The sequence below is a fragment of the Chrysemys picta genome, chromosome 7, assembly GCF_011386835.1.
Source record: "Chrysemys picta bellii isolate R12L10 chromosome 7, ASM1138683v2, whole genome shotgun sequence".
Lineage (NCBI taxonomy): Eukaryota > Metazoa > Chordata > Testudines > Emydidae > Chrysemys > Chrysemys picta.
Window position 1 is genome coordinate 75,584,981 of NC_088797.1, and position 24,265 is coordinate 75,609,245.

The 24,265-nt window shown below is 42.6% G+C and overlaps 2 protein-coding genes across 6 annotated transcripts in view; one reads left to right on the plus strand and one right to left on the minus strand.

The window, feature by feature from the left end:
* SNCG (synuclein gamma) overlaps positions 1-11,256 on the minus strand; it is a 63,928-nt gene extending 52,672 nt beyond the window's left edge. The window contains exons 1-2 of one of the 4 annotated variants that reach the window (XM_042854686.2): positions 10,438-11,255; positions 6,099-6,244 (exon numbers count right to left, since the gene is read on the minus strand). The gene's annotated coding sequence lies outside the window, so the exon portion shown is untranslated. Of the gene's footprint in view, positions 1-6,098; positions 6,245-8,083; positions 8,299-10,437 lie in introns of those variants that run through there. The other 3 variants (XM_065551830.1, XM_042854687.2, XM_042854685.2) reach the window with 3 other exon arrangements.
* The window catches only part of MMRN2 (multimerin 2), a 55,934-nt gene that overhangs the window by 14,394 nt on the left and 17,275 nt on the right, over positions 1-24,265 (plus strand). For both annotated transcript variants that reach the window (XM_042854684.2, XM_008170283.4), the window contains exon 2: positions 21,662-21,784. In XM_042854684.2, the coding sequence (XP_042710618.1) occupies positions 21,662-21,784 (123 nt within the window). The remainder of the gene's footprint in view (positions 1-21,661; positions 21,785-24,265) is intronic.

The window sequence follows — 24,265 nt, forward strand, 5'->3', positions numbered from 1 at the left end:
AGCTGCCTTCTTTTGTGCTCTTGTGGGAAAAGAAAAAGGTTAAGAGTCTGACAAATTCCCTATTCTGCTCAGGTAGAGAACACTGGAGTTTGCAAAATAATTAAAGAAATGGACTCTGGTGAGAATATAATCATGAAGAAACAGGTGTGAGTGGGCAACTCCGCTAAATCCTGTGCACACAAAGGGGTAATAAAATGCATGGAAAAGGCAATTCAGAGTTCAGTTCTGCAGGCTTATGTGTGCCAGGGAGACCTCCCTGTACATTGGCCCCAACAGACAAGCAGCACCCCTGCAAGTACGAACTTACAAAGTTTACAGCTGCTAAGCTCAAGGACTCTTCTTTCAGGGCTTCTATTAGAGTAGGGTGCTCTCTCATGGTCACAAGGACAGATCCCTGTCCAGATCTGTCCATAAAAGATGAAATTGCTCCCCAAGCTTGTCCATGTCAAGTGAGGCTTCACGTACAGATCCTAAGAGATCAGGATTCCTGAAAACCTCCGAGCTGGAGGGTGAAGCATGCAAAAAAATAGGATACATTGCTTCAGTCAGTGGTACTGCCTCTGAAGCACAAGGATTGACATCCACCGACTACATCCAGGAGTGCTGGAACTGATTCTTTGCTGGGGCTGGCCCATCTTTCAGAGGACCACCTAACTACAGCCTCTCAGGACACATGGGAACCAATGGTTCCAACCATCAAAATGCCCCAAATACTGAGACACACAGTCACACACACTATACTTGAGAATATCTTCTTCCCTTACCCTCAGTCTCTTCTCCTCTCCAAGCAGATCCTCCTAAGGGACATTGCCACGCTGGAGTATGGCAGTGCTTAGGTGACACACGAACCATGTCCTCTGCACCTTCCAGTACTGTTGGCCCTCCAATGGAGACAGAGCAGTTCTCGGGCTTGAAGGAGTTAGGCACACCAGCCGTTCGGTCATCTCCTGGTAGGGAGCTGAACCCTGACAGACAGAGGAGATCTGGATGCCATCCACCCAGATATGACTTCCCCGGAGACTGCTGATACCAAATGCCCTGCCTCCCCCAACCAGTAGATTTCCCGCTCTCAACTGGTTGATCCCTCCTTATGGCCTTAAAGGAGCCTGAGGGAGCCCCATGGTAGACACCCCAGATCCATCCCTGAGTCATACCACACTCTCTTACTTTGCACCCACTGGATCCATCAGAGTATGAAGAGGATATTGTTCTGGATCCATAGATCCTCATCTCCGGAAAAAGACGTCACTCCATCCTCACCACCTCTGCTGGATGACCATAGGCAGTATCAGAAGCTATTGCAGAGAATGGCCAATGATCTCCAGATACCAATGGAGAAGGTCCAGGACTCGCAATGTTGGCACTTAGATATTCTGCAGCTTACAGATCCAAGCAAGGTGGCACTCCTGTTTAAATAGGCCATCATGGAGCCAGTCAGAATGGTCTGGCACACCCCAGCCTTACGCGCCCCCACACCTAAGAGGGCTGAGAGATGCTATTTCATCCCCACCAAAAAGGCTGAATTTCTTTTCTCCCATGCACTGCCTGATTTGCTGGTGGTTCAGGCAGCCATGGAGAGAGCAAGATCACAACATCCCAAGACCACCCTGGCTGACAGGGGCTCAAAGAGATTGGACCTCTTGGGAAGAAAGGTCTGTTCCTTTACAAGCCTGCAATTCTTTATTGCTAACTATCATGCCTTGTTAGCGAAATATGATTTTAACAATTATTTCAGGCTGGCTGATTTTAAAGACAAGCTTCCCCCTGAGGACAGAGACCAATTTCAGTCTTTCATAGAAGAGCGCAAGTTAATGGCAAAGACATCCCTTCCAGCTGCAGACACAGCATCCCAAGTCTTGGCCACTGACATAGTTATGAGGCGTGTCTGGACTTCACTCTTCGAGACTCTCCAAGTTGGTCCAGAACACCAAACAGGACCTGCCGTTCAACAAGTTGAATGTATGTAACAAGAAAACAGATGAATCCCTACACTCTTTGAAAGACCTGAGGTTGACTGTACACACCCTGGGCAATGTATACTCTGACCCTGAGGAGGAAGCACTAGAGGCAGGAGTATAAGCCAAGGCCACCCCCTCCACAGATGCTGTACCACAACTATCCAGTTAAGCCTCCATGTAAACATCAGATGGTTCAGAGGCTTCAATTTTCAGCACTTTCTGCTACCAAAACTTCTAACCCCAAGAGCCACTTTTGATGTCTTGGTCAAGATCCATCCGCTGCTATTGATGGTGGCATCTCAACTCCCCTTATCTTTGTGGCCAGTCTCTCATTTTTCACCCACAATTGAGACTCTGTCATGATAGACAGTTGGGTCTTAGAAATTATCCATCAAGGATACTCCATAGAGTTTCTCTCCCTCTGTCCAACAAATCCCCTTCCCAGTGCCCCTTCAGGGATACTCGGAAGAGGTGATTCTTAACAGAAGGCAGGCTTCCTCCTCCAGTGAGGGGCAATAGAAGAAGTGTCACCTCAGTATCAAGGGAGAGGGTTCTATTCCCCTTATTTCTTACTCCCCCCAAAAAACAGAGGGTGGAGACCTGTTCTGGACTTTTGACAACTTTATTTGAAAGTCAAAATTCAGGGTGGTTACATTAGCACAGACAATCCCCTTCCCACAGGAGGGGATGTGGTTCATGGTTCTTGACATGAAGGATGCCTATTTTCATGTTGATACAAGGAACTTTCTGTGGAATAGAAGACTGTTTCTAGTGGGTCAAGAACACTTCCAGTTCAGAGTCCTTTCCTGTGGAGTAGCAGCAGCTCTCAGAGTATTCACAAACGTTTCCTGTGTGGTGGCAGCCCAAATGAGATGTCAGGGTTATACAGGTTCCCTGTCTTTTGGTGACTGGCTCCTAGTAAGTCGCTCCAGCCAAGAAGTCAGATCACTGACTTTGTTCCTGTTCCATCTTCTAGCAGTGCTGGGTGTCTGTGTTAACACCCACACAGACTATAACCTTTATTGGAGTGACATTGGACTCTTTCAGCAAGAGCTTTCCTCCCCAAGTAAAGAATTCAGGTAATGAGCAATCTGATATTACAGATTACTCACAGACCAAAGACTACAATGAAGATATGCCTCTCTCTTCAAGGCCACGTGCATTTATGTGACAACATTCGCCAGTCTTGATCTGTGATGTCTACAGGTCTGGCTCCGGTTGTTCTACTCAGCAGACAAGGATCATATCAACACAAGAATGACCATTCCCACCAGAGTCATTACCTCTCTAATCTGTTGGTGGAATCCAGAACAAGTGAGAATGGGCATCCCCTTCAACATTCCCACCCCCAGTGCCACCATCATAATAGACTCTTTCTGGGTTGTAGTGCTGACCTGAACTACCATGCCATATAAGGTACCCATAGGAAGCCAGACTGCACATCAATCTATTGGAACTGAGTGCTGTCCTGATGGCATTCAGGGCTTTTCTTCCGCTTATACATTCACTCCATATGCAAGTAATGTCAGACAGTATCACCATACATATTGATTTACATAAACAAACAGGGTGGAGCAAGATCTCTTCTCCCTTGTCTGGAAGCAGTCAGGCTTTGGAACTGGTGCATCAGAAATCGCATCACTATCCAAGCTGAATACCTTTCAGCTGCTCAAAACTCTTTAGCACACAACCTCATCAGACACCAGTCTACAGACTGGTGTCTGGGAGGTGCGAAGCTCTATCCTGAGCAATATATTTGCTCAGTGGGGAACTCCTCAATGGGATCTCTTTGTGTTCCACACAACAGAAAACTTCCTCTGTATTGTTCCAGAGGAGCTATGGGTCACGTCTCTTGGGATGATGCTCTCCTGTTGTCATGGACAAACCAATTCAGTTATGCCTTTCCTCCCATTCCTCTAGTACCACAAGTCTTGAGAATGGCCCTGTCGTGGTGGATCTAAGTCATTCTCTTAGCACCTAACTGGCCCAGAAAGTTTTGGTTCCTGGAGCTTCTAAGAATGTCAGTCCATCTTCCTGTCAGGATCTCCCCATTCCCAGATCTCTTACTGTAGTAAGGGGGCAAAATCAGATATCCCAACCTACACTCACTCCACCTCATGGCCTGGTGTTTGGATGGGCATCCAAACCAGAATGCTCTTGTTTGGCACCCATCCAAACTATTGTTACTTAAAGTCGGAAAGACTCCAGTAGGACCTGCTACCTAGCTTAATGGAGATGTTTCTGTTCTTGGGCTCAGCATAATCAGCCTTCTCCAGATATCCCAGTGTTTTAGATTATTTCGTGTCATTAAAAAAAACTCAGGTCATTCCATTAGCTCACTGCAGGTCCATCTCGCAGCCATCAATGCCTTCCTTCCTCCAGGTAGACAGACATTCCATTTTCACTCACCCAACAACAGTGAGATTCGTGAAACACTTAGTCAGGACTTTTCTGCCAGTGGACAAATCTACACCTCAAAGGGATCTCAATCTTGTCCTATCAGTACTCACCAGACCACCATTTGAATCATTAGCAACATGTTCCATGTCCCACTTAATCCATGAAAGTTGTATTTTTAGTTGCTATTACTGCCTCCACAAGAGTAAGCAAGATGGCCACCCTTATAGTAGACCCACCATATACTATTTTTCACAAGGAAAAGGTCTCCCTTTGATTCCATCCTCAATCCCTCCCCAAGGTTATTTCTGAATTAATTACATATCAACCATCTATCCACATATGCTTTCTTCACAAAACCCCATGCTTCTGCCAAAAGGAAAAGCATTCATTCCCTTAATGTCAGATGTGCCTTGTGTGACACTGTATGAAATCTGGGGGACACTTTAGGATATTATGAATATTGTAAAATTGAAATGAGTTGTGCCAAATATGCCATGTAAGATAGCTGCAAAAATGTTATAATTTGCCAAGTATGATTATATATACATATAGGGTATAGCTGTATTTCCAAATTTATGCTGTGTTTCTGGGTGACACTCCCAGACAGATTGGCATCAGCACTAGGCCTGCTTGATGGCCCACCAAGAGACATCAACTATACAATGAACCCATTGAAAGAAACAAGGACTACACCTTTTGAGCCAGCAAGCCATGTAGGGGTATGCCTATGGACAGAACTGTAAAATTTTTCCATGCCATGTGCTGGACAGCTTATGTTTGGAATAAAGGAAGTACAAGCCACATGGCAAAAGGAATATAAAGGGCAACTGCATCATCTTCATTTTGTCTTCAGTCCTGCTTCTTACCTCTGGGGGAAACTTTGCTACAAACTGAAGCTCTGAACAAAGGACTGAATGACCCATCCAAGCTGTGGATGTATTCTAGAGGGACTTTCAAGCTAACAAACTCACCAATACTGCTAAGAACCTGATACATGGACTTTGAATCTTTGTATGTATGGGACTGCTTTATCATTTAACAACTCTCTTCTTGTTCTTTCTTCATTCTTTATAATAAACCTTTAGTTTTAGATACTAAAGGATTGGCTGGCAACGTGGTATTTTGGGTAAGATCCAAACTTATATTGACCTTTGAGATCAGAAGAACATTTTGCATATGTGAGCAGAGTTTTAAAATAACTTCTCACTGTACTGGACCTATGTGCTGATTGAGAGCCAGAGAACTGGAATGCAATAAAGGGGGCTGTATGATTTTTTTTTTGTTTCTTGATAACCAGTGTGGGGGGAATCAGAAGCACAGTTTGTGACTGGTTGGAGAGTTTAACTTCAGTGTTATCCACCAGTCTTGGGAATATCTGCTTTCCCTTTTGCAGCCAGACCTTGGCATGTCCAGTGAGGGCTACTCCGGGAACCCTGGGTCACACCTTGTTCTACCTGTAAAGGACCACACCTATCAGAACATCACCAAGGTTATTTCTCACTATAGCAGAAGAGTCGCAAAGACGAGCATTATCCTGTGAGAGAATCTCTAAATGGATTTCTGGGTGCATCATCACATGCTGCCAATTAGCGCATATCCGTCCATTCAGGCCTCTGCTGCCGATGCATCTTTGCTGCCAGCATCCTCACACCCCCTCCACTCTGAATACTGCTTGTCAGTCACCCACATGTGGAATACACATAGGAATCAGCATGTGAAGAAGAAATGGAGGTTACTTACCTATAACTGGAAGTCTTTCGAGATGTGTGGTCCCTACCTGCAATCCACTACCTGCCGTCCTTCTCCTCAGTTCGCATCTTACTGGATTCACGGTAAGAAGAGGAACTGGAGAAGTGTCAGCCCATGCTGCTTCTTAAGCTCTCAGTCTAGAACAAGAAGAACTACTGAGAATGTGTAGGCCAACAGACACAGCTTGTTAGAATTTCTGGTCTTGGGTGCATGGCTCACATGCATTCCCACGGATGGAATACAGATAGAGACCGCATCTCAAAGACATTCCAGTTACAGGTAGGTAACCTCCATTTTTCACATGTGTTAGCAGGTCAAATTAAAGACTACAGGGGAACCAAGTGTTTACCTTGATCTGTTAACTTGTGTTAAAACTACAAACCACCTGGTCTTCACTAGGGTTTTACCTCAAGTGAGTTCACATGGGCAAAGAATACTTTTTTTCCTAGTAAAGACAAACCTAAATGTTCGCAGGATGGGGAGCCCGAGAGACACCTTGATTTGCTACTGAAGGAAGAGACTAATGGTGATGTGGAAAAAGCAGGACACTTGGATTAAAGTAAACTAAAAGATAGGCACATATGTTTTGAGAATCCATTCAACAAGCAGAATTGAGAGATTTCAGAGTAGCAGCCGTGTTAGTCTGTATCCGCAAAAAGAACAGGAGTACTTGTGGCACCTTAGAGACTAACAGATTTATTAGAGCATAAGCTTTCGTGGACTACAGCCGAAGAAGTGGGCTGTAGTCCACGAAAGCTTATGCTCTAATAAATCTGTTAGTCTCTAAGGTGCCACAAGTACTAGAATTGAGAGAGTAGCTGAGAAGCTGTATCTAATGGAGTAATAACAGATAATGTGTCACATTTATTCCTGGTGTAACTCTGTCAGTGGAGTTACACCAGGGATTAATTTGGCCCAGTGCTTGGATTCAGCAGAGACTGTAAAACATGAAAAACAACAAAAATATCCAACTATTTGTGGCACTGGGTTACTGGTGAGTGCAGAAGACAGTGCCTTAGCCTGCAGATGTGAACCAAACATTGCTTTCCACCAGGCTGGAGAGAAGCCTTTTCCACTTATTCCATCAACAAAAAGTCCGTCTTATTCCTGCCCATTTGCCAGGCAGTCACTTGAATCAAAGTGAAATTGTTCAAGAGGGAATGAAAAGCAGTGGGCATTAGACCAACCATAAAATTAGTCTATCCAATGAATAAACCTAGACACAGTTTCACAGGATGCCAAGAGGAAAAAAAATGTAGATGTAGAACACAAGGTTTTTGTGATCACATAAACAAGCTGAATAAGGAAACAATTTGGCTCACGTTGAGAGCTTTCTGGGAATGTTTAGGGCTTAATCCATAGCCAGTGAAGTCAATGGAAAGACTCCCATTGTCTTCTGTGAGTTTTGGCTCAGGCCCTTATAGACCTCCAAGTTGCTCCTTTAATATCAGAAATAAACTTTTATTCTTGATCCTAATGAAACCTGGGAATTTTTCTTAACACATACCATACTCTGAAAGAAAACTGTTGAAAAGAGACAGGCTAAATAATTGCAATAAAAGGCAAAACTGCTTGCTCATCTGTCTATACTGCACTTCAATACCAACTTGAAAAATGGCCCTCTGGTGAAAGATGAGTTGTAAACTTTATGGAACAGGACAACAAGAAAAGATATGGTGATTAAATACAAAACATGACACACATGCAACCTTCAGGTTCCACTAGTAAGCACTCGAAAGTCAGGAAATGCCTAAATTAAGGTTAACTGCAAAGAATGGAGAAGTGAACAGAAGGGCGTGAATGCAGTCAAAGAGAAATTCTATTTAGAAGCTGCCAAACTATTTGCAAGTATTTTAATCCCTATTCATCCAGCTTTAATGCTGATAACTGTCCAAAATAAGCAGCAGACCTTACCTATTACTGACCCCAATTCTCCTTTACTTCACTTGAACAGTTTAAAGTGGGTTTAAACATACCTCTGGTATAGTGGGGTGTTCACTGCTGCTACATATCTACCAATATAGACCTTCTCCCACCCCTGGTAAAGGGGGTGGTTTTGGCCAGGCTGAAGGAGGGGAGCAACCAGCTGGAGTCAAGGCAGTAGTGCACTGAGCTCTGGCTCTTCTGTGCTGGTCTAATAGCTCATAGAGGACCACTGCAGAGTCTGCAGCGCAGGTGATTTGGAACTGTCTGCTCATTAGGTCTGTTCTGTGATCTGTTTATTAGGGTTTCAGACTGATAACTGGAATACCTACTGAATAAATATATGTGCACTCATATAGGAGCCCTCGTGCCTCCCCATGCATGAATTGTTTTAGATTAACAACTCATAAGGAACTTGTTGTTTTGGAGCAGTATCTGGGAGGGGTAAACAAATCAGCACAGATGATGACTCATGGGGTGTGGATTGTTTTCACTGGGAAAGAACAAAAGCACTAGAGCAAAAGAGTCCTATTTTAAATGCAGGTTTCCACACGATTGCACACCCCTGCCTGAACCTGGCAGACTTCACACGGAATGGTTCCAATACTAGTTAGAGTTGGCAGTCAAGCAAAGTTGCATTGTTAGCTCAGAAGAATGTAGTGAGGCTCTGAGAGGGAAAGCCTCTCCCAGTTCTGACTTGCAAAGCACATAGGACCCATCCCAGGCTTTCAGCTCTGATTTCAGCAGTAAGGCCCAAATCCTCAACAGTATTTAGGTGCCCAGTTCCCATTGATTTCAAGCCTCTCTCAGTTTTTATGTTGTCCTTTATTTGTCAAAACTATTAGAGATAGATGATGATCCTCAGCTGGAGTAAACTGGCATTGCTCTGTTGACTTCAGCTGAACTACCCTGATTGACACCAGCTGAGAATCTGGCCTTCAGTGAGTAAGGACAGGATAAAGACATCAGGATTTGGCCCATGGTGAAAAGCAGACTTTTTACAGCATGGTCTACACTTTCAAATTGTATCGGTGTAACTTGTGTCACTTAGGGGTCTGAAAAATCCACACCCTGAGTGATGCAGTTAAACTGTTCTAACCCCCAGCGTAGAGAGCGCTAGGTTGACAGGAGAATTCTCCCATTGACCTAGCTACTGTCTCTCAGGGAGGTGGAGAACCAATGCTCTTGGAGAAGCCCTCTTGTTGGCATAGGTAATATCTTCACTGAAGTGCTACAGAGGTGAATCTGTGCCACTGCAGCATTTTAAATGTACACAAGTCCTGGTCCTCTAACTCTCCCTCCCACCACACAGGGTTGTATAGCACGGGCTCCAGCCGAAGCCTACACAGCAATGAAACCAGACATGCCAACTCTCATGAATTGATGAGAGATGCAATTTTTAACTAAAATTAAGCCTCACTCATGATCTGTGATAGAACACTCACATGTCAGGATTTTTTATCAAGATGAGTGAGGCTTAATTTTAGTTAAAAATCTGTCAGCCCCGGGACCCTCCTCTTCCCACTGCCCTGGGGTGCACATTGTTGTGGGGAGTCACTTCAATACACCTCCTCTGCCATGACTGTGTATTGCCTCTCTCATCAGCTGCTTAGAGCAGTGCTGCCCAGATTGCTCAGCTTCCACCAGCATCTCCTTCTCATTTCCCCAGGATTTTCCTTCCTGCTCTGGGACCTGCTGCTGCTTCTGACCAGGAGCAAGGTAGAGTTAAGATTCCATCATCTTCCTGTGCATCCCCCAATCCTGATTGAGGGCTTCCTGTAGGAGAGCAGCAGGATATGAGGCAATAGTTGGGCCACAAAAGGTATGGGGCATTCATTGACTTTTGGGGGGAAGTAAAGTTTTGTGCAGCTCCATGCGTGATGTTCCTCATGTGGTTGTCCCCCCCCCGACAGTGGCAGGGGACCATTTAGGGGAGACTAGTGACTTTTTCATATTGGTGCAAAATGTCCTGCATGGAGCTGCACAAACTTTGGCAGCTATGGGAACAGGTGACTGCCATGGCCTGGGAGGGAAGGAGATACTGGCGATACCTGCAGGCCCTGCTCCATAATTGCATAAGGATAAGAGCTCTTTGCATTATTGTGAGAGCTCCTGCAGGAGAAGCAAAAATCCTCTTCCTTTCCATAAATATGCAAGAGCCGGCAGTACTGTGCTAATCACACATACATCAGGAGTAGGCAGGGGAAGATCAAAAATCAGAAGGTCGAATAAAAAAATCATGATTTAAGCTTTTATAAGAATGTTGTGATTTTTAGGCCAATCTCATGATTTTTTTTGAACTGTTGGGGTTGGCAATACTGTGAAGCAGCCCCTCAGCCCAATCCCCGCGTGCCCAAGTCAGCTGGCATGGGCCAGCTGTGGGTTTTTCTTTGCTATGTATACATACCCTGAATCTCCACTTTCACTCCAGCTTTCAGAACACTGCAGGATTCCTCGAATTCCAGGGGCCACTGCAATATGTTGATTTCCAAGAAACAAAAAATTTTGTTTAGCATCAGGGATAGCAGAAGTCTCAAAAGCAATCACATTTCTTTCTAAGAGTGTCAGAGTCAGGGAACAGAAAATGCTCTGCATACCCTGACAAACCCAAAGGCTGTGGTTTGGTGAACTTTCCTAACAGTGCAGTCTAAACCTTTTTCATTCAGCTGCGTTCCCCATACCATTTCCACTTCTATGCTGGCTTCCTTCCCTCCCACTAATTGCTAAGCTGCTCTCCTGGCTGGTGATGTCAGTCTTTGCTTTAGTGCTTGACATGGTTTCCCATTGTTTCAGCAGTTGAGTCTCTGAGGCAAACTTTTCCCATATATGACACTAATCAAAGCTTTAGTTCCTGTGTTCCCATTTAAAAATATACTCTATAAAGCTCTGCTGTTCTTAATCAGACACAGCCTTATCCCCTAGACAAACAATGTACTCTTTTAATGCAAGCTCCATTGAAATAATGGAGTATAAGAGTCTCCTGACCTTTCCAAACAACCCATCTGACATTTACCACATTGTACGGGGCTTTATTTTTGTTTTTAGTAACTAGTTGGTTTCTTATGGGAATGTAGTTTTATATCAAAACACCGCATTGTATGAAGGGAACAGTAGCACCTTTCTGGGCTTAGGATAAGCTATAGTGCCACAATTAGATGGTTCTATCCTATACACTCGTACTCACATGAGCAAAATGTTGCATCCAACACAGGAATTCTCTATTAGACCTTGTCTTGACATAAAAAGAAGAACTCATCACAGAACTAAAAATTAATAGTAACTTAGATACAAGTGATCATGACTTGATCACATTTATAAAGTTCAAACAGAATAAAGTCCAGACCAGTGATATATATACTCGGTGCATTAAAAAGGCCAATTTCACAAAGCTGAAAACAATTATGAGCATGATCAGCAAGGAGGAAGAATTTAATCTGAAAAATGTGAGTGATAATTGAGAATTGTTTAAGAACAATTTACTAGATGCCTCAAATGCTGCAATCCCATCATAAAGGAAGAAGGCCATATTGGTTAAAAAAATGACCAAGTTTAGAGGGGAAGTAAAGGCAGCTATAAAAAATAAAAAAATAATATATAACAAATAGAAGAAAGGGGAAGTTGATAGTAATAAATATAAATCAGAAGCTAGGAATTATAGAAAATTGATAAGGGAAGCAAAGGGACACAAGGAGAACTCTCCAGCCAGCAGAGTTAAGGACAACAAGAACAACTTTTAAAAAGTATATTAGGAACAAAAAGAATCCTAACAATGGCATTGTTAATAGTAGAATTATCAGTACTAATGCACAAATAGTCAATCAATTTTCCCGCTCTGTATATGGGAAAAAGACAGATAATGTAGTCATATCATATGACACTCTTTCATTCCACTAGTATCTCAGGAGGATGTTAAATTGCAGCTACTAAAGACGGACATTTTTAAATCAGCAGGTCTGGATAACTTGCATCCAAAAGTTTTAAAAGAGCTGGGTGAGGAGCTTGCTGGACCATTAATGTTGACTTTCAATAAGTATTGGAACACCAGGGAAGTTCCAGAAGATGGAAAGAAAGCTAATGTTGTGCCAATATTTGAAAAAGGTCAATGGACTGATGTGAGTAATTATAGATCTGTCAGTCTGACATCGATCATGGGCAAGATAATGGAGCAACTAATATGGGACTCAATTAATAAAGAATTAAAGGCGGGTAATGTAATTAAAGCTATTCAACATGGGTTTATGGAAAATAGATCCCCTCAAAATAATTCTATTTTTTTTATTACATTACAAGTTTGGTTGATAAAAGTAATAGTGTTGATGTAATATAGTTAGACTTCTGCAAGGCATTTGACTTGGTACTGCATGACATTTTGATTAAAAAACTAGAACTATATAAGATTAACATGGCACACATTAAATGGATTAAACGCTGGTCTCAAAAAGTAATTGTAAATGGGGAATCATTATCAAGCAGGTATGTTTCTAGAGGGGTCCCGAAGGGATCAGTTCCTGGCTCTATGCTAGTTTTTATTAATTTAAAAAAAATTAACAATGATCTGAAGAAAACAAAATCATCAGCGATAACGTTTGCGGATGATACAAAAAATAGGTGGAGTGTTAAATAATGAAGGGGACAAATCACTGCTACAGAGTGATCTGGATAGCTTGGTTAGCTGGGTGCAAGCAAACAATATGTTTTAATATGGCTAAATGTAAATGTATATATCTAGGAACAAAAATGCGGATCATAATTACAAAATGGGGGACTCTATCCTGGAAAGCAATGACTCTGAAAAAGATTTGGGGGTCCTGGTGGATAGTCAGCAGAACATGAGCTCCCACTGCAATGCTGTGGCCAAAAGGGCTAATGTGATCCTTGGATGCATAAACGGTGGAATCTCAAGTAGGAGTAGAGAGGCTGTATTACCTCTGTTCTCTGTATTTGGTACTGTTGCGACCACTGCTGGAATACACTGTCCATTTCTGGTGTCCACAGTTCAAGAAGAATGTTGATAAATTGAAGAGGGCTCAGAAAAGAGCCACAACATTGATTAAAAGATTGGAAAATATGCCTTATAGTGATAAGCTAAATAGATCGAGCTCTTTGAGTGTAATGGAGAGAATGGTAAGGAATGACTTGATTACTGCCTAAGTACCTATATGGAGAACAAATATTTGTAATGGGTTCTTCAGACAAAGGTATAACATGATCCAATGGCTGGAAGTTGAAGCTAGACAACATGGGTTTATGGAAAATAGATCCCCTCAAAATAATTCTATTTTTTTTATTACATTACAAGTTTGGTTGATAAAAGTAATAGTGTTGATGTAATATAGTTAGACTTCTGCAAGGCATTTGACTTGGTACTGCATGACATTTTGATTAAAAAACTAGAACTATATAAGATTAACATGGCACACATTAAATGGATTAAACGCTGGTCTCAAAAAGTAATTGTAAATGGGGAATCATTATCAAGCAGGTATGTTTCTAGAGGGGTCCCGAAGGGATCAGTTCCTGGCTCTATGCTAGTTTTTATTAATTTAAAAAAAATTAACAATGATCTGAAGAAAACAAAATAATCAGCGATAACGTTTGCGGATGATACAAAAAATAGGTGGAGTGTTAAATAATGAAGGGGACAAATCACTGCTACAGAGTGATCTGGATAGCTTGGTTAGCTGGGTGCAAGCAAACAATATGTTTTAATATGGCTAAATGTAAATGTATATATCTAGGAACAAAAATGCGGATCATAATTACAAAATGGGGGACTCTATCCTGGAAAGCAATGACTCTGAAAAAGATTTGGGGGTCCTGGTGGATAGTCAGCAGAACATGAGCTCCCACTGCAATGCTGTGGCCAAAAGGGCTAATGTGATCCTTGGATGCATAAACGGTGGAATCTCAAGTAGGAGTAGAGAGGCTGTATTACCTCTGTTCTCTGTATTTGGTACTGTTGCGACCACTGCTGGAATACACTGTCCATTTCTGGTGTCCACAGTTCAAGAAGAATGTTGATAAATTGAAGAGGGCTCAGAAAAGAGCCACAACATTGATTAAAAGATTGGAAAATATGCCTTATAGTGATAAGCTAAATAGATCGAGCTCTTTGAGTGTAATGGAGAGAATGGTAAGGAATGACTTGATTACTGCCTAAGTACCTATATGGAGAACAAATATTTGTAATGGGTTCTTCAGACAAAGGTATAACATGATCCAATGGCTGGAAGTTGAAGCTAGACAAATTCAGACTTGAAATAAGGCATATATTTTTAACTGAGAGAGTAATTAACCATTGGACCAATTTACTAGGGTCATGGTGGATTCTCCATCATGGACAATTTTTAAATCAAGGTTGGATATTCTTTTTAAATATCTGCTCTAGGAATTATTTTGGGGAAGTTCTATGACCTGCGTTATACTGGAGGTCAGATGAGATGATCCCAATGGCCCCTTCAGGCCTTGGATTCTATTAATCTATTAAAAGTGTTTGCAGGATCAGGCATATAATATGGCAGTGAACAGTGCTACTTTGTGGCGTATCAGATGCCGCAAGATAATAAATTAAACACCAAATCCCAGAAGATTGTAAAACAGGGTTAAAGTGCAGAATAAGATCAAAAATTTGACCCTATAAAAAGGGTACCTTCTTACTCAGCAGACCTGCTCCCTTTGTCTGTTTGGCCATATTGGGTCAGACCAAAGGTTCATCTAGCCCAGTATCCTGTCTTCCAACACTGGCCAATGCCAGGTGCCCCAGAAGGAATGAACAGAACAGGTAATCATCAAGTGATCCATCCCTGTCACCCATTCCCAGCTTCTGGCAAACAGAAGCTAGGGATATCATCCCTGTCCATCCTGGCTAATAGCCATTGATAGATCTATCCTCCATGAACTTATCTAGTTCTTTTTTGAACCCTGTTATAGTCTTGGCCTTCACAACATCCTCTGGCAAGGAGTTCCACAGGTTCACTGTGTGCTGTATGAAAAAATACTTCCTTTTGTTTGTTTTAAACCTGCTGCCTACTAATTTCATTTGGTGACCCCTAGTTCTTGTTTCAGAGTAGCAGCCGTGTTAGTCTGTAACCGCAAAAAGAACAGGAGTACTTGTGGCACCTTAGAGACTAACAAATTTATTAGAGCATAAGCTTTCGTGGACTACAGCCCACTTCTTCGGATGCATATAGAATGGAACCTATTCTATATACATCCGAAGAAGTGGGCTGTAGTCCACGAAAGCTTATGCTCTAATAAATTTGTTAGTCTCTAAGGTGCCACAAGTACTCCTGTTCTTTTTCCTAGTTCTTGTGTTATGAGGAGTACATAACACTTCCTTATTTACTTTCTTCACATCAGTCATGATTTTCTAGACCTCATCCTACCCCCCTAGTTGTCTCTTTTCCAAGCTGAAAAGTCCCAGTATTATTAATCGATACTCATATGGAAGCCATTCCACGCCCCTAATAATTTTTGTTGCCCTTTTCTGAACCTTTTCCAATTCCAATATATCTTTTTTAGATGGGGCAACCACATCTGCACATAGTATTCAAGATGTGGGTGTACTGTGGATTTATATAGAGGCAATATGATATTTTTTGTCTTATCTATCCCTTTCTTAATGATTCCCTACATTCTGTTTGCTTTTTTGACTGCCGCTGCACATTGAATGGCTGTTTTCAGAGAACTATCCACGATGACTCCAAGTTCTCCTTCTTAAGTGGTAACAGCTAATTTCAGACCCCATCATTTTATATGTATAGTTGGGATTATGTTTTCCAATGTGCATTACCTTTGCATTTATCAGCATTGAATTTCATCTGCCATTTTGTTTCCCAGTCACCCACTTTGGTGAGATCCTTTTGTACCTCTTTGCAGTCTTCTTGGGACTTAACTATCTTGAGAAGTTTAGTATCATCTGCAAATTTTGCCACCTCACTGTTTACCCCTTTTTCTAGATCATTTATGAATATGTTGACTAGGACTGGTCCCAGTACAGACCCCTGCTGGACACCATTATTTACCTCCATTATGAAAACTGACCATTTATTCCTAACCTTTGTTTCCTGTCTTTTAACCAGTTACCAATCTATGAAAGGACCTTCCCTCTTATCCCATGATAGCTTACTTTGCTTAAGAGCCTTTGGTGAGGGACCTTGTCAAAGGCTTTCTGAAAATCTAAGTACACTATATCCACTGGATCCCTCTTATCCACATGCTTGTTGACCTCCTCAAAGAATTCTAATAGATAGGTGAGGCATGATTTCCCTTTACAAAGACCATGTTGACTCTTCCCCACCAAATTATGTTCATCTATGTGTCTCGACAATTTTACTATAGTTTCAACCAGTTTGCCTGGTACTGAAGTCAGGCTTACTGGCCTGTAATTGCTGGGATCACCTCAGGAGCCTTTTTAAAAATTGCTCTAAAGCTGTAAAACGTTTGTTCTGAAACTGTGTGTGACATTGCACTCTATATGATTCTATGAAAGTATGCTGATGAGTGTGAATATAATGTAACTAAAATATGCTTCATGCAAAAGTCTCTTGTAAGGTATCATTACAAAGCTTAGAATTTACTGAGTGTGGTCATCCTATTTGTATAAATGTATCTCTCTTGTATCTGAAACTAGAAATATGAAATATAACTCTGAGGTGCTATTGTAGTTATGCAAAGTGTGGGCCATTAATGATGGTTTGGAATCTTAATGGCTCCCATTAAACAGGACGATTGACTGTAGATGGCTGTTTTACTTGTAAGTCTTCCTTTATACGTGTGTGCTGGCAAGTGGGTAATGAAGTCTTACAGTGACACATGACCATGTCACCTGAACTGGAATCCATCTTTAACCTGGTGTTTTTCCATTGAGAAGGAGGGGTGGAAACCCAGAGGGACTTATTGAAACATCTCTGAGAGTGAGATTTTATCTGCATGCAGTTTTATTACTGTATTAGGCTTAGACTGGCATGTTTTATTTTATTTTACTTGGTAATTCACTTTGTTCTGTCTGCTATTACTTGGAACCACTTAAATTCTACTTTCTGTTTTTAATAAAATCACTTTTTATTAATTAACCCAGAGTATGTATTAATACTGGGGGGGGGGGGGGTAAACAGCTGTGCAGATCTTTCTATCAGTGTTATAGAGGGTGAACAATTTATGGGTTTTCCCCGTATAAGGTTTATACAGGGTAAAATGATTTATTTGGGGTTTAGACCCCATTGGGAGTTGGGCATCTGAGTGTTAAAGGCAGGAACACTTCTGTAAGCTGCTTTCAGTTAAGTATGCAGCTTTGGGGCACGTGGTTCAGACCCTGGGTCGGTGGTGGGGCACACTGGCGTGTCTGGCTCAATAAGACGGGGTGCTGGAGTCCCAAGCTGGCAGGGAAAGCAGGGGCAGAAGTAGTCTTGGCACATCAGTTGGCAGCCCCCAAGGGGGTTTCTGTGATCCAACCCGTCACACTATGGTCTTGTCTACCTACACATTTTTGTTGGCAAAAGGGCAGCTTTTGCCAACAAAACAGTGGAGGTGCACACACTACAAAGGTACTTTTGGTGGCAAAACTCTGGTGTTTTGCCGAAAAAAATAAAACCACCTCGATGAGAGTCATAAAGCTTTTTGCGGCAAAGTTAAAGCGACAATGTGTCAGTGTAGACATTGCTGTTTGTTATGTCGCCATAACTGGCCTCCTTCAATATTCCACAGTGCCCACCTTGACCACTCTGCTCACTGTTTTGAATTCGACTGCCCTGCAGCCATGCACCCCTCCCCTTTCAAAGCTCCAGGAAGATTTGACATTCCTCAGCCTGGAGAGCTCACAGAGCTGCTGAGGATGCTGCTCCTGGCAGCTGAGCAGCTATGGGAGAACTCAGAATCATAGAGCCATTAATATGGAATTAGCAGGCTGGCAGAGCGGGCTGCTGCTGCGGGGGCGGGGAGGGGAGACTGCTCTGCCTTGCAGAGCCAGGGGCTGGTGGGGGGGTTGTTCCCCTCCCCCAGGATTGGTTGCTCAGGCTGCTGTCTGAATTTAGAGAGACAGCATGCCGACACACTCTCCCCCAACACACACATGGTCTCTCTCGCCTATACACTCTCCCCACACACAGTCTCTCACACACTTCCCAACACACACTTTGTTTCTGACTCTGCACACACACACACACACACACACACTCCCTGTCACACACACTCCTCCTCTCCCCTCCCCCCCCCATACTTCAATAGAAAAGCAGCTGGCAATCTAGTAGGATGCCCAGAGAAAAATGGGATTGAGAACCCTGCATCATGTGATGCTGTACCTGCCCTATGAGGCATTGCAAACCCTTCCCGAAGCACCCTGTGGCCTGTTGCACAGTGGGGTATGTACCCACAGTGCACTGCTCTCTTTGTAATTGTAAGAGCTGCTAGTGTAGATGCGCTCTGCCATCACAAGGAGCATAGTGTGGATATGCAACAGTGGTTTAATTAAAGTGCTTTAATTAAAGTGGCATAACTTTTGTCGACAAACTCTGTAGTGCAGACATGGCCTATGTAACTCACCAAACTGGGGGGGCATGGAGGGGGAACTTCACCTGATGCAAAATGTGGGATCCTACAGAAGATGTTATCTCCTGCTTATCAGGAAAGACTATTGAATCCAAATGGGCCATTGTTGATTGCTTCCCTCCATCCACCCATGAAGCGGTTAAATGCAGACACACTTAGCCCATCGGTTTAAATTCTGGGGGAAGAGAATAAAAAGGCCTGTTAAAGAGAAATTATGATTCCTTTGCTGCCTGGACTCTGAGGGGCGAGGATTTCTAAGCATAAGCAAGGAATCTCCAACAGATTAGCTTGGGTTAGCCTTAAAGGACACAATGTTTGCTTATTATAGAAGTTTCTGTTATCTTTTGGAACCTAATACTGTAACTCATTTGTGTGCATGTTACCTGCTTTAACCTTGTAAATAACTCTCATTTCTTTTTCCTAGTTAATCGTTAGTTAGTTTACTATAGGATTAGCTACAAGCATTGTCTTTGGTGTGAGTTCTAGGGTGCAAATTGACCTGGGTAAGTTACTGGTCGTTTGGGACTGAGAGTAACTTGAATATTTTGTCAAGTATCAGAGGGGTAGCCGTGTTAGTCTAAATCTGTAAAAAGCAACAGAGGGTCCTGTGGCACCTTTAAGACTAACTTCTGGGCATTCACCCGCGAAAGCTTATGCTCCAATACTTCTGTTAGTCTTAAAGGTGCCACAGGAACCTCTGTTGCTTTTTACTGAATATTTTGTGATCTTTGGTATAAAGTGACCAACTTTCACAGAGTCAATCGTGCCTGGGTGGCAAGGAAGATTGGAACGCCGAGGAGACTGTGAATCCACATTGAGGCTATATAGTGGCGTAGGAATTTACACTTGTTACTTGATTGGTGAAATCTAAGTCTACAACTCACGATCTGTTTGGAGTTTGTGCCCTGCTTCTTAACAGTCTGCCCTGAGGTTGGTATTCTTGCTCATGAGTCACTGCAGACAGCATGACAGTGGTCACCTCTAAAAGAACAGGGTAATTCAGGCTCCATTGCTCATCTGGTCCTTGGCCCAAGCCTGCTAATTAATGTCACTTGTAGAGGTGTTTTTTTCTGATGGGAATACTCGTCCACTAGGAAATGATGAAAACCACAAATCTGTTTGCAACTGATCTTCTAACAACCTTAATCTCCAGAAGGTGATGCTGTGAATAACAATGTGTGGGGCTCTGTTTCAAAGGAATTGTTACAGTTCTGCCCCTGAACATATAAAGTTTCATTTGCAGCTCTTATGGTTCAAGAGGCAGGGTTCAAGTAACCTGCCTATTGGGAGACAGGTTACTTCATAGATCTTAAGACCAGATGGGACCATTGGGATCATGTAGAACTCCTGGGTAACACAGGTCCATAGAATTTCACCAAGTGATTCCTGTTTCATAGATGCTGAGTTTCATGAGACAGCATACCACAATGCATTTGCAAAACACTGTATCTTAGATTGAAAAGTCAGATTTAAATACCTCCCTAGGGGGACACTGTTCATTAGGTTATTGAAACAGTAGCCTCTTAGTTCCTCAGCTTTTCAGCCTGTTTCGTTAATGGACACTTAGAGAGCCTAGCCTTTGTGGGTCAGTTCTTGTGGAGTTAACATTCCATGTAAAATTCTTGTTATTTTTGGTGAAAAATTGTCACTGGACATGTGAAATAGCCACTCTGATGGAGACCTGTGTTAATTAAACAAAAGGCACTAGACTGTCTGTAGATATGTGATCTGTAAAATGTTACATCTGGTTCAATAGACTCTTCCTCTGGAAATGATTACAGCTAGAATGCTAGGCAGGGAGCCCAGTTTCCTTGCCATTGGGGACCCACTTATCTCTCTTGATCCTTTTTGCAAGCACCAAACTGACACAGTGCCATTTCTGTTAATTACTGAATTGGTGTTGTTGTTGCTTGGTTCCCTTACTGTTTGAATAATTGCTGAGCCTTCTTGCATAAACACTATCTGAACTAGGATGTTGAACATGCTTCCATTTTAACACTAATTACAAGCTGATTTTTCCAGGATGTTTTTGTTAGTTCAATTTCTTATTCAAGTTCATGTGTAAACCGATTCCTCTTCCTTCCCCCTTCGACCTTTACCCCGCCCCCTCCATTTTTGTTGTTACATTTAATTTTGGGCCTCACCTATGAAATTTTCAGTTCAGAGCAACTGTCCTGAGTGGGTTATAAAGCCTTGGAAATAGAGACATGCTGCGACTAGTAGATACCAATATAATTCAGCCTTGTAAAATTATCATGAGAATTTACCAGTCCAGAAACAAAATCTACTTGGCCGCCCTTAGCATGACCACGAGAATGAAAAAACAAATGATACTGTACTCAATTTTCTAAGATGATTTTCCCTTGGTGAAATAATTTTTTCAAGGCTGCTGTAATTACGGTGACCAGACATCCCGATAAAATCGGGATCGTCCCGATTTTTAGCTGTTTGCTCTGCCGGCAGCACTCGAATTTTTTTTTTTTTTGCTTGCTTCGCCGGCAGCACTCTGCTTCCCCCCCGTGTCCCAATATTTTCTTCCTCTGATCTGGTCACCCTAGCTGTAATTAATATATTAAAGGACCTAACATTAAACAAAATAATGGTCTAGGAACAGTCTTTCTATTAGTGGAGTTTATAGTTATATAGGGCCTTAGATTTTCAGAAGCAGTCTCCCATTGTATATCCAAAATTGATACCATTTAGATGCCTAGCTACCTGATTGAACATGCCAGTCAAGTTATTTGATGTCTAAATGACATCAGTCAGCCAATAAGATACTTGCAGGTGAAGCTCTGAGCCTGCAAACAAACCAAAATTGAGAAGGTTGCGAACATGGCTCAAGGTCATGATAATGTCCCAAAATTCAGAGAATATTCTTCTGTATTGAACACTAATAAACATTACCATCCCAGACCAAAGCAAATTAACTATAAAGAAAAGCTTTGGTGGAAATTTCCATTTTCCCGTGTCATCATTCAGCTTGAAAAGGAGGCCCCTCTGAATGGCACACTTCCCTTGCATTGCTATTACTAGGGATATTTGAAATCTTTCATTTTAAATTCCTTCCCTGTGCTTTCCCCTCCCAGGAATTGGTGTTCCTTCATGAAGTCCCAGCTGGTCACGTACACAGCTGCCTGCAAGAAAGAGAAATATGTGATTAAATCACAGCAGCCTTGTTCAAATGGAGCCCCAGACTGCCAGAAAATCATGTAAGTATCCTTAATGGTATTATTATTTGTATTATGGTAGTGGCCCAGGACCATGTTGTGTTAGGCACTGTACAAACACAAAACAAAGAGATGGGCCTGTCCCAAGGAGCTTACAAGTATCAGCCAAGAGGCAACAGGTGGGTATAGATAGATGAGAGAGTTCAAGTAAACAGTGAGGCAATATTGGCCAGTCTCTACAAACCAGAAGCCTCGTCACTGTCAAGTTTTTTGTACGAGTCCCAGAAATGAGAGTTTTGAGGGGTTTGAAAGAGGGCAATGGGGTTGCTTTGTCAGTGTTTATGGGGAGTGCCTCCCAAGCATGAGGGGCTGGCACAGGAGAAAGCATGAAGGTGTTTGTCTGAAAATTGAAAAAGTGGGTAGTGGGGGCTGGCATCATAGGCCAATTGGTGGTGAGCATCAACAGTTCATAGGTAGGGTGGGGTTTGACTGTGAAGGGCCTTGAATGTGAAAAAAGCAGTTTATGTTTCATGTGATAGAAAAGGGGGAAGCCAGTGGAGGAATCAAAGAGAAGGGTGACGTGGTCAATGTGATGGGTTAGGAAAATGTGTTACAGTAAAATAAAACAAGCAGCCCAAACATCCTGCTTTTTTATATACCTCATAAAATTAGAGAACCCAAGGAATATTTGTTTAATTTTCCCATTATCTGCTTCTTTATTGGCTTCAGTAAAACCAATGGAGGCAGCTAAACCTTTTTCTTGTACATATTCAGGGTGAGATTTTCAAAAGTTCGTAAGCGACTTAGCATATGTATTCACTGCAAAAGAAAGTGTGTTCTTAACTTGAGGTTGCCAATGTGTGTTAAAGTAGCAGTGAAGACTTGGCAACTCAGCATCTACTCAGGCTAGCAGCTCAAATTCAACGGCAGGCTCCTCTGTAGGCTTTCACACAAGCTGTTAACTGAAATTAAAAGCCAAGTTGCCTTGTGTTCACTGCTATTTCAACCTGTGTTAGCTAACACAGGTTAAGAATGTACTTTGTTTTGCAGAGAAGACATACTCGTAGAAGCACAAGTCCCATTCAAACCCAACTGAGACTTGTACTCCTAAGTCATATGTGCTTGTGTGTAATCTAAACCTAGCTTAGGCATCTTTAACTGAGGGAAGAGTCCTTAACTGTCATCAGGGCTGGCTCTTGCTTTTTTGCCGCCCCAAGCAAACTGCGGGGGTGGGGTGGGGGACGCTTGGAGCAGCGAAGCAAAAAAAACAACAAAAAACACAAACACCCGCAGGGCGGCTGGAGCGGCAAGGCACACACACACACACACACAAAACACCTGCGGGGCAGCCGGAGTGGCAAAGCAGGAAAAAACAAAAAACAAAAAACCCTGCAGGGCGGCCGGAGCCGGAGTGCGCGCCCGGTCTAGCGGGGGGGGAGAGAGAGAAGGGGAGCGGCCAGGGCTTCAGCGGAGCGCGCACCACGCGGCCTCTCCTGCTGCGCCGCCTGCCGGGAGGGCTCTGCGCCGCTCTGGTCAGCTGGGAGAGAAGGACGCGGGCTGCTCTGCCGAGTTTGTTGCAGGGCGCTCCCGTCCTCTGCGCCGCCGCCCCCTACAGGGCGGCTGGAGCGGCAAACCAAAAAGAAAAAGAAAAAAGAAGGGCAGCCAGAATGCCGCCCCTTGGAATCTGCCGCCCCAAGCACGAGCTTGCTCGGCTGGTGCCTAGAGCCGGCCCTGACTGTGATATCTTTACTAAGGGAGTCACTAACTGATCTGTGCTTAAACACATTAAAAGAAAGGCTGAAGTCAGAGATCATTAAGACCCTGATCCTTAATGGCAGAGTCTTACACATGCGTATTTCTATGCAATGTGTCTCCATTAACTTCAATGGGACTACTCACAATGCATAAAATTAAGCACAGTGTAAGTGTCTGCAGGTTTAGCACCTAAGATTGCATTGGGTACTATTCCCCGAGAAGATGATGTCTGTGCAAGGAACAGTGGCAAGAGCTTGAGGTACCAATACTGGTACATTTGATAGTGGTTGGGAAACACTGGCTGAAAGAGAGACGTTCTGGTTAAAAATAATAAAAAATAATACATTTAATATATAACACATTCTTACCCGTTATTAATTTATTAAAAATATTTTTTTTAAATCTTATTTGTAACCTATTCATGCATTAATTTGTCCATTCCTCTGAACAATGAAATTAGACTGTCCAATTTGGTTTTTGTTTATAGCCTGTTTCAAGTCAGTTTTAAATGTCTCTGGTACTAGCAGTATGCTGCAAACTGCAGTAGAATGTCTGTTTAAAAATAAACTAGTTTCCATTATAATTTGTTTTCAAAAGTCAGAAAAGATATTCCAGTTGGCATTTGGATTTTGAGTGAAATTTGGACCTGAACGTATAACCCATCTGTGGTGTTTCTCATAGATACACCAATAACAAAACTGCAATTGTATGTCCCTTTAAGGCCACCACACAGTAACAGGAGACCACAACACTTCTGGAATTTAATCT